General features: G+C 37.4%; 1 protein-coding gene across 1 annotated transcript; it reads right to left on the bottom strand.

Moving 5' to 3' along the window:
* Positions 1–5,317: 5,317 nt before the first annotated feature.
* On the bottom strand, positions 5,318–10,360 carry fosl1a (FOS like 1, AP-1 transcription factor subunit a). Its single transcript, XM_034181604.1, is given in 6 exon segments — positions 5,318–6,045; positions 6,048–6,206; positions 6,209–6,491; positions 7,783–7,890; positions 9,038–9,295; positions 9,699–10,360. Coding segments are annotated over 6 exon segments (1,059 nt in total). The 5' UTR covers positions 9,825–10,360; the 3' UTR covers positions 5,318–5,920.
* Positions 10,361–12,996: the final 2,636 nt, after the last annotated feature.

Raw genomic sequence — 12,996 nt, 5'->3', positions numbered from 1 at the left:
TCCTGGATAAGCAGTTGAAGATGAGTAAGTGAGTGAGTGAGTGATACCTACAGTCCTTCTTGAGGGTTTTTTTTTTAACACTGTTGCTATTCATTTAGTACCATGTGCAAACTGCTAATTGCTATTAGTCTAGCACTCATTGTTATTTAAACAACCAAACATCACAGCTCATGCACAACTCATACCTGATGCTAATCCTAACCTTAATCCTAAATTTTGATCTTGAAATTCATCAACTGCTTCCTGAGCAGCCTTGATACCATGATGTCCCTCTTTATCTCATTATAATCATGGCTGTTTGTTATTGAATGCCATACAATCATGTCCGTATGTTTTTCAATGCTGTATGAAAAAAAAAAGGAACACGGTAAAGTATCAATTAGAGCTCGACCAATATGGATTTTTGGGGAGGTTGATACGATACCAATATTTTGGAGTAAAAGAAATTTAGAATATCAGTATATCTACTGATATATACATAAAAAATGGCAAGGGTTGCAGACATGTTGCTATCAAACCCTAATGACAAAGAAATGTACAATAAATGAGGTTTGATGTTTTATAGTTTAAACATGAACTTTATTATAAATAACTATAAATATAACTGACAACCAACCAACGTACATCATGCTGCCTTTACTCTAATTAGCAGTCGCTGTTTCACATCCTTCAGCATTTGCATAAAATAGCCAGGGGTCTCGCTGGCGGCATAGCGACCACTTGCCTCTTGTTGCTGTAAAACACCCATTCTGATTGAAAATGAATGGCAGCTGGTCGCTTTGCCTCTGTCTCTTGTAGCTAATGTGACTAAGAGGTAATGGGGGTCCCAGTCATGTATGACAGCTTTGTAAACAATGCTCTTGGAGTGCTCTCTGCTGAACAAACTACATGATGACACAATTTCCAACATTTGAAGTGTTTTTTGCAGGACTGGTAAAAAAAAAAAAAAATTGACTTTTTTTTCCAAAAAGTCATGATTTTTGATATTTCTTTAATCTGCTTTTTTTCTCATTTTTATTTATTTCACTCTTCTAAATGAGACTAAACAAATAATATCATTAGTTATAATCTTTATCAACATGTTAAAACATAAAGGTGCACATACAACACGTATGAGTACCATTAAATAATGGTACTGATTTCATATGTCAGTGATGTTTTAAGTACTTTCAATTTCAATTTAATTTCAGTTTTCAATTTATTTTCATTTATATAGCACCAAATCACAACAAAGTTGCCTCAAGGCACTTTACACAAGTACGGTCAAACCTTACCAACCCACAGAGCAAACACTTAGGCGACAGTGGCAAGGAAAAACTCCCTCTGAGGAAGAAACCTCAAGCAGACCAGAGTCAAAGGGGTGACCCTCTGCTTGGGCCATGCTACCGACACAAATTACAAAACAATACAGATTGATTGATTTCTTAACAAAAAAAAAAAAGTCATTTTTGATTATTTTTTAACAGCGATTTAAATCAGCTGATTTGAATCATAGCAGCCCTGTTTTTTGCATTGTCTTTTCAGTTAAACATAAAAGTTTTCATATTGGCAAAAGTAACGCAGATACCAATATGTTGGTGAAAGGCTCATACAAGCTAATATGTCTGAACAACCGATATATTGGTCGGGCTCTAAAATCAAGAGCCAATTTGTTCTTTTTTTAATGCGCTGTTTCACATCTTTGTAACCTCTGGCCAACACAAAGAAAAGAATTGTGGGTAATCAAATGTGCCAAGGCTTTTTGTACTGCACATGGGCGACGTTAATTGATTGAGTTTACCGCTGCGCTCAGGTGAGAGGTTTAAACCACATCAAAATAACAGAACAACAGCTTGATGATTATATTCAGTGTCAAGAAACGCCAACGATTTTTAACAACAAAGGAAAGGTGGGTAAATGCTTGTGTTTAGTCTGTCTTCCTGTGAATGAAAGCCCGCTATGCTATGTTAGGCTAAGAATGTAAAAAGTGTTTCCGGTGAGAGATTCTACAGCATGTAACACTGAAAATACAGTCAGCCACACAACTGTGTACAAACATGGGTCAAGATGACACCTACATGCAGCAGCGTCAAAATATGGACTGATTGATTTTTAGCAGATATGAGCCATTCAGATAAAAAACCAGCAGCTCCTTTTCATTTAAAAACAGTTTGGTTTTTTGAGAATCTATTGGATATTTTCTTAGTTTTTCTTTTTTAAGACACCTGGTGACCTTTATTAGCATTACAGAAATGCAGCTAATATGACCCCTTTAAGCTTTTCAGACAATATAAATAAGGTAAATTGGTGCAAAAACATTAGGGCCTATACTGAATGCTGTGTCACTTGATTATGACTTGACATCATTCTACCACTATTCACATTTTTCAGGACTTACAGAGACTTTTAGTAGGTGTTTTCCAAACATTGTGTCAAAATTGTACAGTGTTTTTTCTAAGTGCTCTGTTTTGAGAAATCCTCCGATTTTCAGTGATCCAGTGTTGTTAAAAAAAAAAAAAAAAAAAAGTAGGTCGCATACAAATTTATCGTGCACTGGACTAACCTACACTGGTAGAAGCCTTTTTTCTATTGCACTGGACAGCGATATCGTGGATCTTTAAAGATCTGAAGATTCATTTTAATCCCTTTTTGAGCCATATTTAGTCCAATGAATTCCAGTAGCACTGAAGTAGATGAGAAAATATGAAACTTTTGTTTTGTTTTTCTAGAAACACAGTATTGTGTAATCTTTTATGGACTCTTCCTCAGGACAGGATTGGAGGGCCATATGTGCATGATGTTTGTCAGAATTTGTACAGAATGACTTCACGGCCCTTCAGGTTTCCTGTCGGGGGGGGGGGGGGGGGGGGGGGGGCAGCACACTTTTGGACCAGGTGTGGAATCACTGATGTCTTTGAACCTCACTCAAAGCTGAACTCAAGATACATTTTGTCACTTTTATAAACTCAAACTGGAAACTCTTTGTATCAAACTGGAAGGTCAACAAGTTTATTGATTTTTGTTCATGAGCCAGAAAGTGAAGCTGTTTCAATTCACTTTTATTACATTTTTAAAGTAAACTGTTTTTGCTGTTATACAGTATTAGAATATCAGAGAAGATGTTTAAGTTGTTTTTTTTTTTCTGTCATACATTCTTTGTGGGATAACGTTTACCCTTCATCTTGATTTATCTGTATTAACTAGTATTACTAACCGATTTCATTTGAAATGACGCACATGGATTAGAACAGATTTATTTTGTTGTTAACTTGTTTATTGATGGGCTATGCTCGTAGTGCATTTAAGAGCTTTAAATACAGCGGTAATGACAATGTGCTGAGTGCTGACCTTTCTTTGTGTGTTTGTGGAAACATTCATTTTACATGACACAAAATGAATGAGTGATTTATGCGGCTGTGCTTTAGTTTCAACCTTCGTATCTGAACCGACAGCAGTTGATTGATGCTTATTTCCGTGTCAGTTCGCCTGACTTTATGGATGTTTTATTTTTGGCTCCGTTGTTGCATAGACGTTGAACTGGAAATGACAGTAATGCTTTTAGCCAATTAGTGACACACAAATGTCCTTTGATAGCAGCATATGCACAGATTTCTCACTCTCTCTGACCCCATTTCAGCATGACTGTCCAATACCCTCTGAGCCTAGCATGTGTTAGTAAGTGATTTGCTTTATTTTTACCTCTGCCAAGGAGGTTATGTTTTCGGTCGTGTCCGTTTGTTGGTTGGTTGGTTGGTTTGTTAGCAGGATTACTCCAAAAATCCTCAACTTATTTCAGTGACATTTTTACCAGGTGTGTATCTTGGCCTAACTTAGAAGTCATTAAATTTTGGTAATGATCCGGAACACGATCTGGATCCAGTAATTTTTTAAGTATTCTTTATCATTACAGGATAGGGCCAATTTCAACATTTTTGCATCTAACTTCATGAAGACGGGTCACAAAGGCTGAACAAAAATTAAGTTACGACACAACAATAATTTAGCATTTGTTTCTCCTCATTGAATAAACTTATTAGAAAATAAAAAAAACTTGTGTAGTTCATGCAGTTTCTCTTTATAAATACATTTGCTGAAGATCTAAGGGCTTAACCACTGAATCTGAAACATGACGGTTGATGTGTGAAACGACATGGAATAAGTCTCTTTGCCAAAGGGTATTCTATGTGACGTTAGTGATCCTATGGCCTTGGTGGAGGTTTGCGCTCTCTGAATGCTTCTAGTTAGGACTGTAAGAGTGCTGTTCCTATTTACATGTCATACATTGTGTTGGACACAGCTAACCTAAAAGCTTCAGTAACTGATAAGTTAGCTGTAACAGTACTAAACCCATAAACCACTAAAATATTTAGCCTGACGCTACATGCTAATCTCTTATGTCTATTATATGAATTTAGCATTGATTTTGTGTTTTGCTTTAGTATTTTTAACAAGAAACAGAGCAAAAGAGCTGAAATTGTTATATGCTGAAGTGTAAACATAGAGGTTTCCAACAAGGTTTAGCATGCTAAAATTAAATTATCAAGATGTACATAATTACATGAACAAATGAAATTAAACAATTTCAATTAAATACATAGTTTATTCGTTATACAGAAAATATTAAATGAATATGAAATTTAAGAAATAAAAATACACAAAAATATTTTTATTAATTTAAATAATGCATTTTTTTCTAGCTTGGCTTTTGTGATGCTTGTTACCTTCACCCTATGTGCTAGTGTTACTAACTGGATTAGTGTACAGGAACAAACATAATTTTATGGTTTTTAAACATTTTTTTCAGTTAAAATTTATTTGAAAAAGTTAGCAGAACTAAAATTAGTGGAAGCTAATTGGCCCACTAAGGCTATCACCTGCTAAAGTAACCTGCACCCCGGTTACTTTTACACTGACACCAGTAATTCACAATCATGAACTAACAAGCACACGTCATGGCAGACAAAACAAGCTAAATATTAAATGAATCCTTTTCCACATATTAGGAAAGGTATGTGAAATGCGCTTTTGGTGATAGTTGCCCACTAATGGTTTTCAAGATTAGCTGAAAAGCTAATCCACTAACAAAAAACTTAGCTTTGGATGATAAGCTCTTACCTAAATTTTACCCACCACTACACATCATCTTTGGATTTTGTCAACATATACTGCAATCATCAACCAGTTTTAATGTCTTTACCATGTCAGGTCTCACATTATACAAGTTTAAAATAATCTGCAGTGCACACACAATCCCACACAAACATTTGAAAAGTATTCAACAAACAAGTTTCACAAAATTCTGAATTGTTTTTCTTTATTGTTGCTGAAATTGTACAGCTTTGACAAATGTAAGGCACTGCCCACAAAAACCATTATCAGAGAAAGTATACCAAAAATATATTACACTCTCAAAAATAAATATGTGATTAAATCATCTATATCCACTCCTACGGCCCAGCCTTAGAGGTCAATAATGTGCATAGACATTGTAGAATTCCTAAAAGCCTCATACAAAAAATAAACATTTTACTCTGTTTTGAGAGTGTCTATAAAGTATTACATAACAAGATGTAACATGTCAATATCACACTAAACAGTCATGATGGATACATTTGAACCTATCACATTTGTTTTCAGGAATTTCATTCCTTATAGCATATATTCTGCATGCAATACTTTTTTAGTATTTCTTACGTCACCTAATAGATTTAAACAATTACAAATATAAAGGCTACGTTAAATCTAAAAGAGTGCAACAATCACATCACAATAATGCCACTACTTTGCATATTATCTAAATTCAATACCATCTTCCAAAAGAGGTGAAATAAAGCAGATGCAATGAGCTCAACTTGAAATGCATTTTACAATCACTTTCATTTCTGTCACGTTTCCCAGACACCCTTTTGTCACAGCATCCTGGACTGCAGATTAGTGTTTGTCAGGACCACAGGCTGTCAGTCACAAGAGTGAGGATGGTCGGTGAGTGAGGGAGTGATTCCGACTGGTCACCACTGCTACTGCTGCGGCGATGAGCAATCCCACAAGGCTGTGCGGCCTGAGCTTGTTACGCTGGACTGTTGCGAGGTAACATGGGAGGGTGATGGTGATGTCTGAAGAAGCAGAGGGATAAGTGAAACAATACCAGCTGTGAACGGAGTTAGAGAAGGTGTAGATGTGAGAACCGGGGGTGTGGAGTGATTCCGATTCAGACGTAGCAGCAAAATGGATGAGGTCACAGGTTTAGTGGGGATGGTTATCTTGGGTTTGGGTTTCTCCAGCTTTACTGGATGTGATGTTGAAGGCCCAGGTCTGCTGGAATCCTCTGACTCCATTTTGACATCTCCTATAGAGGAGAGTGCAGTGTTTGGGTCAGAATCTGAATCAGATTCTTCTATTTTACAAATGGGACGATGAGCTTCAAGGACCAGCTCCAGCTTTTCTTTCTGCTTTTGCAGTTCAGCTATTTCCTTCTGTAAACGTGACTTTTCATCTTCCAGCTGGTCGGTCTCCTACACAGCAAGAGAAGTGAGACAGATAGGCATATATGATTTGTTTCATTCCATATTAAACCCAACACATTATTCTTCACACAGCTGCACCCGAGCCCGTAGCAGTTCCTTCTTCAGTAAATTATAACTTTCAGGAATATTGTAACTTGGGATGCATTTCCTTTACCATAAATGATTATTAATTTTAATGCAACATCGAAGTCATTGCAAAGCAGTTCTTTAAAGGCAGTGAGGGTGTAGAACCCTACATAGTGAAACGTTTAATATTTTAACTGAACTAAGTTATTATGAAGTGATTCTTTATGGGTGTTGAGGGTATAGAACAATGACTAGTTATTTATTTCATGTTTTAACTGAACACTTAAGTCATTATAAAGTGGTTATTTAAGAGCAGTGAAGATATAGAACCATAACTTATTCATTTAACATTTGATCAAAACATTTGTCATGACAAAAGTATTTGGGGGGGGGGGGGGGGTCCAGTGAGGAAACAAGCGATTAACTTAAAGTTTTAATCAAATATTTAACTTTCAAAAAGTGGTTCTTTAAGAAGCTCATCCAGAAATTTACAATGCCATGATTTCAACAATTAATTAAATAAAAAAATTGTAAGAGTATATCTATATATACCCATAGATACTGAGAGACATATACCTCTATCTACATTTGTCGAGAATGTGTAAGGTTTTGACTCACTGGGTGCAATACTGAGAAATGTTGGTTTGTCAGAATGCAAAAGATGGAGAACCACGCCCTACTTTTTCTGGGTCAGGCTCAAAACATGTCAAACGCCCCTCATATCTCTTTTTTCTAGCTTGGCTTTTGTGATGCTTGTTACCTTCACCCTATGTGCTGAAATCTTTGTTGAATTAATTGTTGAAGTCTGTTTAAGGGTTATGAGGTATAGAACTCTAACTACTGTTGCGTTTAAGAGGTTAACTAAACATATAGGGCATTATTATTATAAAGTGTTTTTTGGAAGGACAAGGAGTGTAAAAAAAAACCCTGACTAGTGATTTCTTTGGTGTTTTATCTAAACATTTCAATCATTATAAAGTGATTTTTTTTTTTAAGAGGGAGGTCAGTGTTTAGAAAGCTAACTATTGATTTAATATTTTAACTGAACACTGAAGTCATAAAGTGATTGTTTAAGGGTGGTGGAGGGTATAGAACCCTGGAGAACCCTGATTACATACATATGTCATACATGCATATACATACATATGTCATACATGCGTATGAAATACATCGCCTTTTCAAACATTAATTTTGCTATTATATATTTACTCACATTTTGAAGCGAGTCGGTCAGCTCACGACGGCGATTACGACATTTTGCCGCTGCCAGTTTATTCCGTTCTCTTCTTATTCTGCGTCTTTCCATTTCTTCTGGAGATAACTTTGATGAGAAAGTGAAATACAGATTAGATAAAGGGACAAAATGCAAATTTTTGTAACAAAGACAGTGGAGAAACATCAAATCCCAGTTTGATTGTGTAACACTTGTGTAACAACTATAATGTCAGTATCTCAGCTGTCACAGGGAACTTGTTGAAGGGATGCTCTGGAGAAATGCTACCACCGTGTGTATGTACTTTGTTATCACAGTCAAACAGTCATGGTGGCTGAACTCTTCTGAAGCGTCCCACCCTTTGTGCTTCTGTAATGCCGTGATTCTGACTTTACCCAGTGGCGTACTGAATAATTACCGTTGAGCCAACATTTCCCGCCCTTTTAGAGTGATGAGTCACAGTCAAACCCCAGCAGTGACTCAGGTGTGAGTCACAGAAAATGACTGTGAGTCACATGATAATCCGCTTCCTGTACTGGTGAAGTTACAACTCAAAAGAACAGGGATAGGTGCCAAAGTGTGCCTGATGAAACCAGAGAATAATAGTGATTTGGAACTATTTTCTCCTTTAACAGCACTCAACGTGCACTGAACAAGAACACTACAGTGCCTCAGTTATTCTGCATGGTGTGTACCATTGCTTATCTAAAATAAAAAAAAATTTGCAAACAGGGCGTCACTAATTACACTGTGTCAATACGGACTCAAAGTAAACACTATCAAAATACATAAACAGTGCCTGTTTGCCTTCAGAGGCAAAGGCTTCATTTTTTTCAACTGATGCTGAAGAATTATTTCTGAAAAGTGCCTTCAGGATTGGGTCATTTTGTTGTGCACATCTAAAGGAAATGACACAGTCATGCCACACTGGTACATAAATCATTGCAGGATATTACACACTACTCTTGCACAAAATTCATTGAGACACTATCCAAACTATAACCACAGTTTCCTTCTCTATCAGGTGGACCATCCCTGGTTCTCAAGACCAGGCACCTAAGTGGCTCTACTCTTCTCTTTTCTACTCTCCTATTTTACTCTTCCTTTTTAGATATTTAGATATACCTTTATATACTAGCATAGTTCCACCTTAGAACTGGAATATAATATATAAGATATACCTTACTGAATTGTCATGTAGGAGATATTCAGTAAAACTGTTACCATGACAAGGTTTCAGAAATTGCTTTCTTACATGCTCGTCATTCCTGCGTCTCGTTGATGTCGTAGTGTTTGCTGCTGCTCTTATCACTCCTGGTCGGATGAGGTGGGATTGGCATGGAGGCTGAATCAGAGGTCGCACCCCTGAGAGAGTTGGGTAAGAAGGTCTCGGAGATGCAGAGGGGCCTGGTGGATGCATGAGGGATGGCTGGACCAACCACTGGAGGTCTTGATTGGTTGTGATGGCATCCAGACTTGGTACAAATTGACTGCTTCCAGCCATGGTGAATTTCTGTGACACAAAAAGAAAATGTGCATGAAGTTACAAGTGAACAACAGTGACTTTAAGAAGTGAATGCAGCAAATTCTAAGTGGTGATGGAGATCAGATTCAGTCACAACCTGAACTCTGTACAATGAGATTATTTTTATTACATTATATTTATTATATAACAACATGTCTATTATCACCCTGTTTACTTTGGCACTTCTTACTCATATTAGTTAAATTAGGGGTTAGAAATCAGCACCCACAGACTCCTTGGAGAATCCCCCACAGACCCACACATGATGTGTGACATTAGCAGTGCCAGGCTAAAATTAGTTTTTTTTTTTTTTTTTTTTTTACTTTTAGTTTTTAATCCGTGAAAGAACTTTAACGTATAACTGAGGATAGTTTGTGAAAGTTACACCTACCTGCTCCTGTTGGGTGGTGGACGTGCTGGTCCCCAGAGATACAGGACTTGATCCAGGCACAGAAGATCCGGACGGGTTTGTGTAAGTCGGGTTGCCTCGACCGTGACTCCCAAAGTTTCGATACATCTTTCCCGATTAAATAGTAGAAGGAAAACCTCTTCCAGATGTTTTAATAGCTTACAGGTCTCACTAAATTACTCTCGGGTTGAGTTTCGCGTGTTGATTCAAACGTAGGCAAGCCCACCTTATTGCGGTAAATCGGTAGAGTCCAAACAAGACCGTCTTCGAGGGGAACACGGAAAGAAATAACGGCACGCTTCCCCCCTCAAAAAACCAAAAACTTCCCAAACTGGCTTTCTGCACAGCCGCACGTGCTGAGTCACCCACGAAGAAGCCAAAGTCTGGGAATGATTGTAAGGCTGTAAACTCTTAAAGCAGGACTATAGATTTTCCACGCCCCTCCGTACTTACGGGAAATAGTGCTGCCGGGAGGGAGTAACGCACGAAGCTTATCACGTGCTATGACGTATTTTACCATATTTGGTAAGAGTTTCCTCTTGAGAGCAAAGCGGGATATCCTCACGTACTAATACGGATTTGTCAAATATTCGTGTTTCGTGTGTCTTTATTCCATTTTAACTCCAAAAAAAATGAGTTCGGTTATTTAATATGTATGCATTTTACTTGCATGTAAATTTTTCGAGCAATTTCCTACACAATTATTACCAATTTAATAAACGTTAAGGCATATTTAAAACAATGAGATTTTTGTAATAGTCCTTATAAACCCAAGGTGCTTTAAATAAACAATAAAACTGTTTATGTATTGATTATCAGTCAGTCCAATTTGAAAGAATGAATGTTTTTTATTGTTGTACCTTTGAACATATGAGGTCTGTCAATAAAGTATAGGTCCTTTTTATTTTTTTCAAAACTATATGGATTTCATTCATATGTTTTTACGTCAGACATGCTTGAACCCTCGTGCGCATGCGTGAATTTTTCCATGCCTGTCGGTGACGTCATTCGCCTGTGAGCACTCCTTGTGGGAGGAGTCGTCCAGCCCCTCGTCGGAATTCCTTTGTCTGAGAAGTTGCTGAGAGACTGGCGCTTTGTTTGATCAAAATTTTTTCTAAACCTGTGAGGCACATCGAAGTGGACACGGTTCGAAAAATTAAGCTGGTTTTCGGTGAAAATTTTAACGGCTGATGAGAGATTTTGAGGTGATACTGTCGCTTTAAGGACTTTCCACACAGTGGGACATAGCGCAGCGCTCTCAGGCGCCGTCGTCAGCCTGTTTCAAGCTGAAAACCTCCACATTTCAGGTTCTATTGATCCAGGACGTCGTGAGAGAACAGAGAAGTTTCAGAAGAAGTCGGTTTCAGCATTTTATCCGGATATTCCACTGTTAAAGGAGATTTTTTTAATGAAAGACGTGTGGACGGATTGCAGCATCGGCTCGCAGCCGCCGCGACGCTCCGCCACAGGAAAAACACCTCCGTTGGAAGCCTTAAGGACAAGTTAGAACATGTCCAGCTGTTAAGCAATTTCTCAGATACTCACTCCACTGAAAGCCATCAAAAGTCGCCTGGATTTTACAAATGGTTATCAACACGGAGGTGTTTTTCCTGTGCCGCCGCACCTCGCCAGCTGCGTCCCGACGCGCGGACACGTCGGCACATCTTTCATTAAAAAAATCTCCTTTAACAGTGGAATATCCGGATAAAATGCTGAAACCGACTTCTTCTGAAACTTCTCTGTTCTCTCACGACGTCCTGGATCAATAGAGCCTGAAATGTGGAGGTTTTCAGCTTGAAACAGGCCGACGACGGCGCCTGGGAGCGCTGCGCGACGTCTCGCACCGTGGGAAGTCATTAAAGCGACAGTATCACCTCAAAATCTCTCATCAGCCGTTAAAATTTTCACCGAAAACCAGCTTAATTTTTCGAACCGTGTCCACTTCGATGTGCCTCACAGGTTTAGAAAAATTTTTGATCAAACAAAGCGCCAGTCTCTCAGCAACTTCTCAGACAAAGGAATTCCGACGAGGGGCTGGACGACTCCTCCCACAAGGAGTGCTCACAGGCGAATGACGTCACCGACAGGCGTGGAAAAACTCACGCATGCGCACGAGGGTTCAAGCATGTCTGACGTAAAAACATATGAATGAAATCCATATAGTTTTTGAAAAAATTAAAAGGACCTATACTTTATTGACAGCCCTCGTATACACAATAAGGCATTATGCAAATTCAAGTTAACTATAAACACATCACCTGGAAGTAACTGTTTGGTAAATAGCAACATGTGAATAATATATGCTAATTAGCAGGTAACTATTTATGTAATCAACTATAATAATACTGCAGAAAATACAGCATTTGTTTGACTGAAAAATATGTGTCACCTTATGTTTAATAGTTTGTTTATATTACAGTGTATATATAGAAAGACAACACGCCCCTTGGGCTTTTACAGATTTTAATTTCTTTATGCCATTTTGAGAAAAAAACTGTCTTCTCAATAGTAAAATGTCTAAAATGATTTTCTTTAAACTCAAAACAGCAAAAAATACAAATAAATAAATCTCTGCAATATGATATAAATTACATAAAAATATCAAAGCCAAAATAAATAATAATAATTAATAATAATTGTTATAATTGTATAATTAATGGAACCCTTTAGTATAGAACAAGTAAATCTTTCACAGCCAGTTTTATTTAGACAAGTCAGGAAATGTATAATAAATATGTTCAAATCATTGAATATGTCTTGCACTTTATATACATATTAACAAACAGTGTGGTACTCTGTAGTGCATATTCTTGTACTGTGCAGTTGTCAATTACATCACTATTCATAGCACAGTGGTGGAATGGCACAGACAAGGATTTTTATACAATGAAACAGAACAAATTGAGGTATGAGTCTCCCATGTGTCTTCTGGCAAACTGTAGATGAAGTTTAAAACTCTTTTTTTTTTTAAGAAAATCCTTCTCTGTTCCACTCCACCATCATGTTATGGAACTGCTAATGCAACATATAAAAGTTTCTCCAGTCAGAGGCAGAGAAAAATTTAACTCCTTCAGAGTTGTCTTATGTGTCTTGGTGAGTACTTCAGTTAAAAACCTGTGCAATTGCAGATTTTGAAAATATTTTTCCAAAAACACTACAAAAGCAAAAGTCTGATGTTATGTCTAAGTGTCAGCACTGGTTTGTCCAAAGAAACTTTGGTAGATGTAATTATAGTTAACACGGTGACAATCATAAGCTAGAAGGACACTCAGAAGGGCGA

Source organism: Thalassophryne amazonica, chromosome 11 (assembly GCF_902500255.1).
Source record: "Thalassophryne amazonica chromosome 11, fThaAma1.1, whole genome shotgun sequence".
Taxonomy (NCBI): domain Eukaryota; kingdom Metazoa; phylum Chordata; class Actinopteri; order Batrachoidiformes; family Batrachoididae; genus Thalassophryne; species Thalassophryne amazonica.
This window is presented reverse-complemented; position numbering and strand designations above follow the sequence as displayed.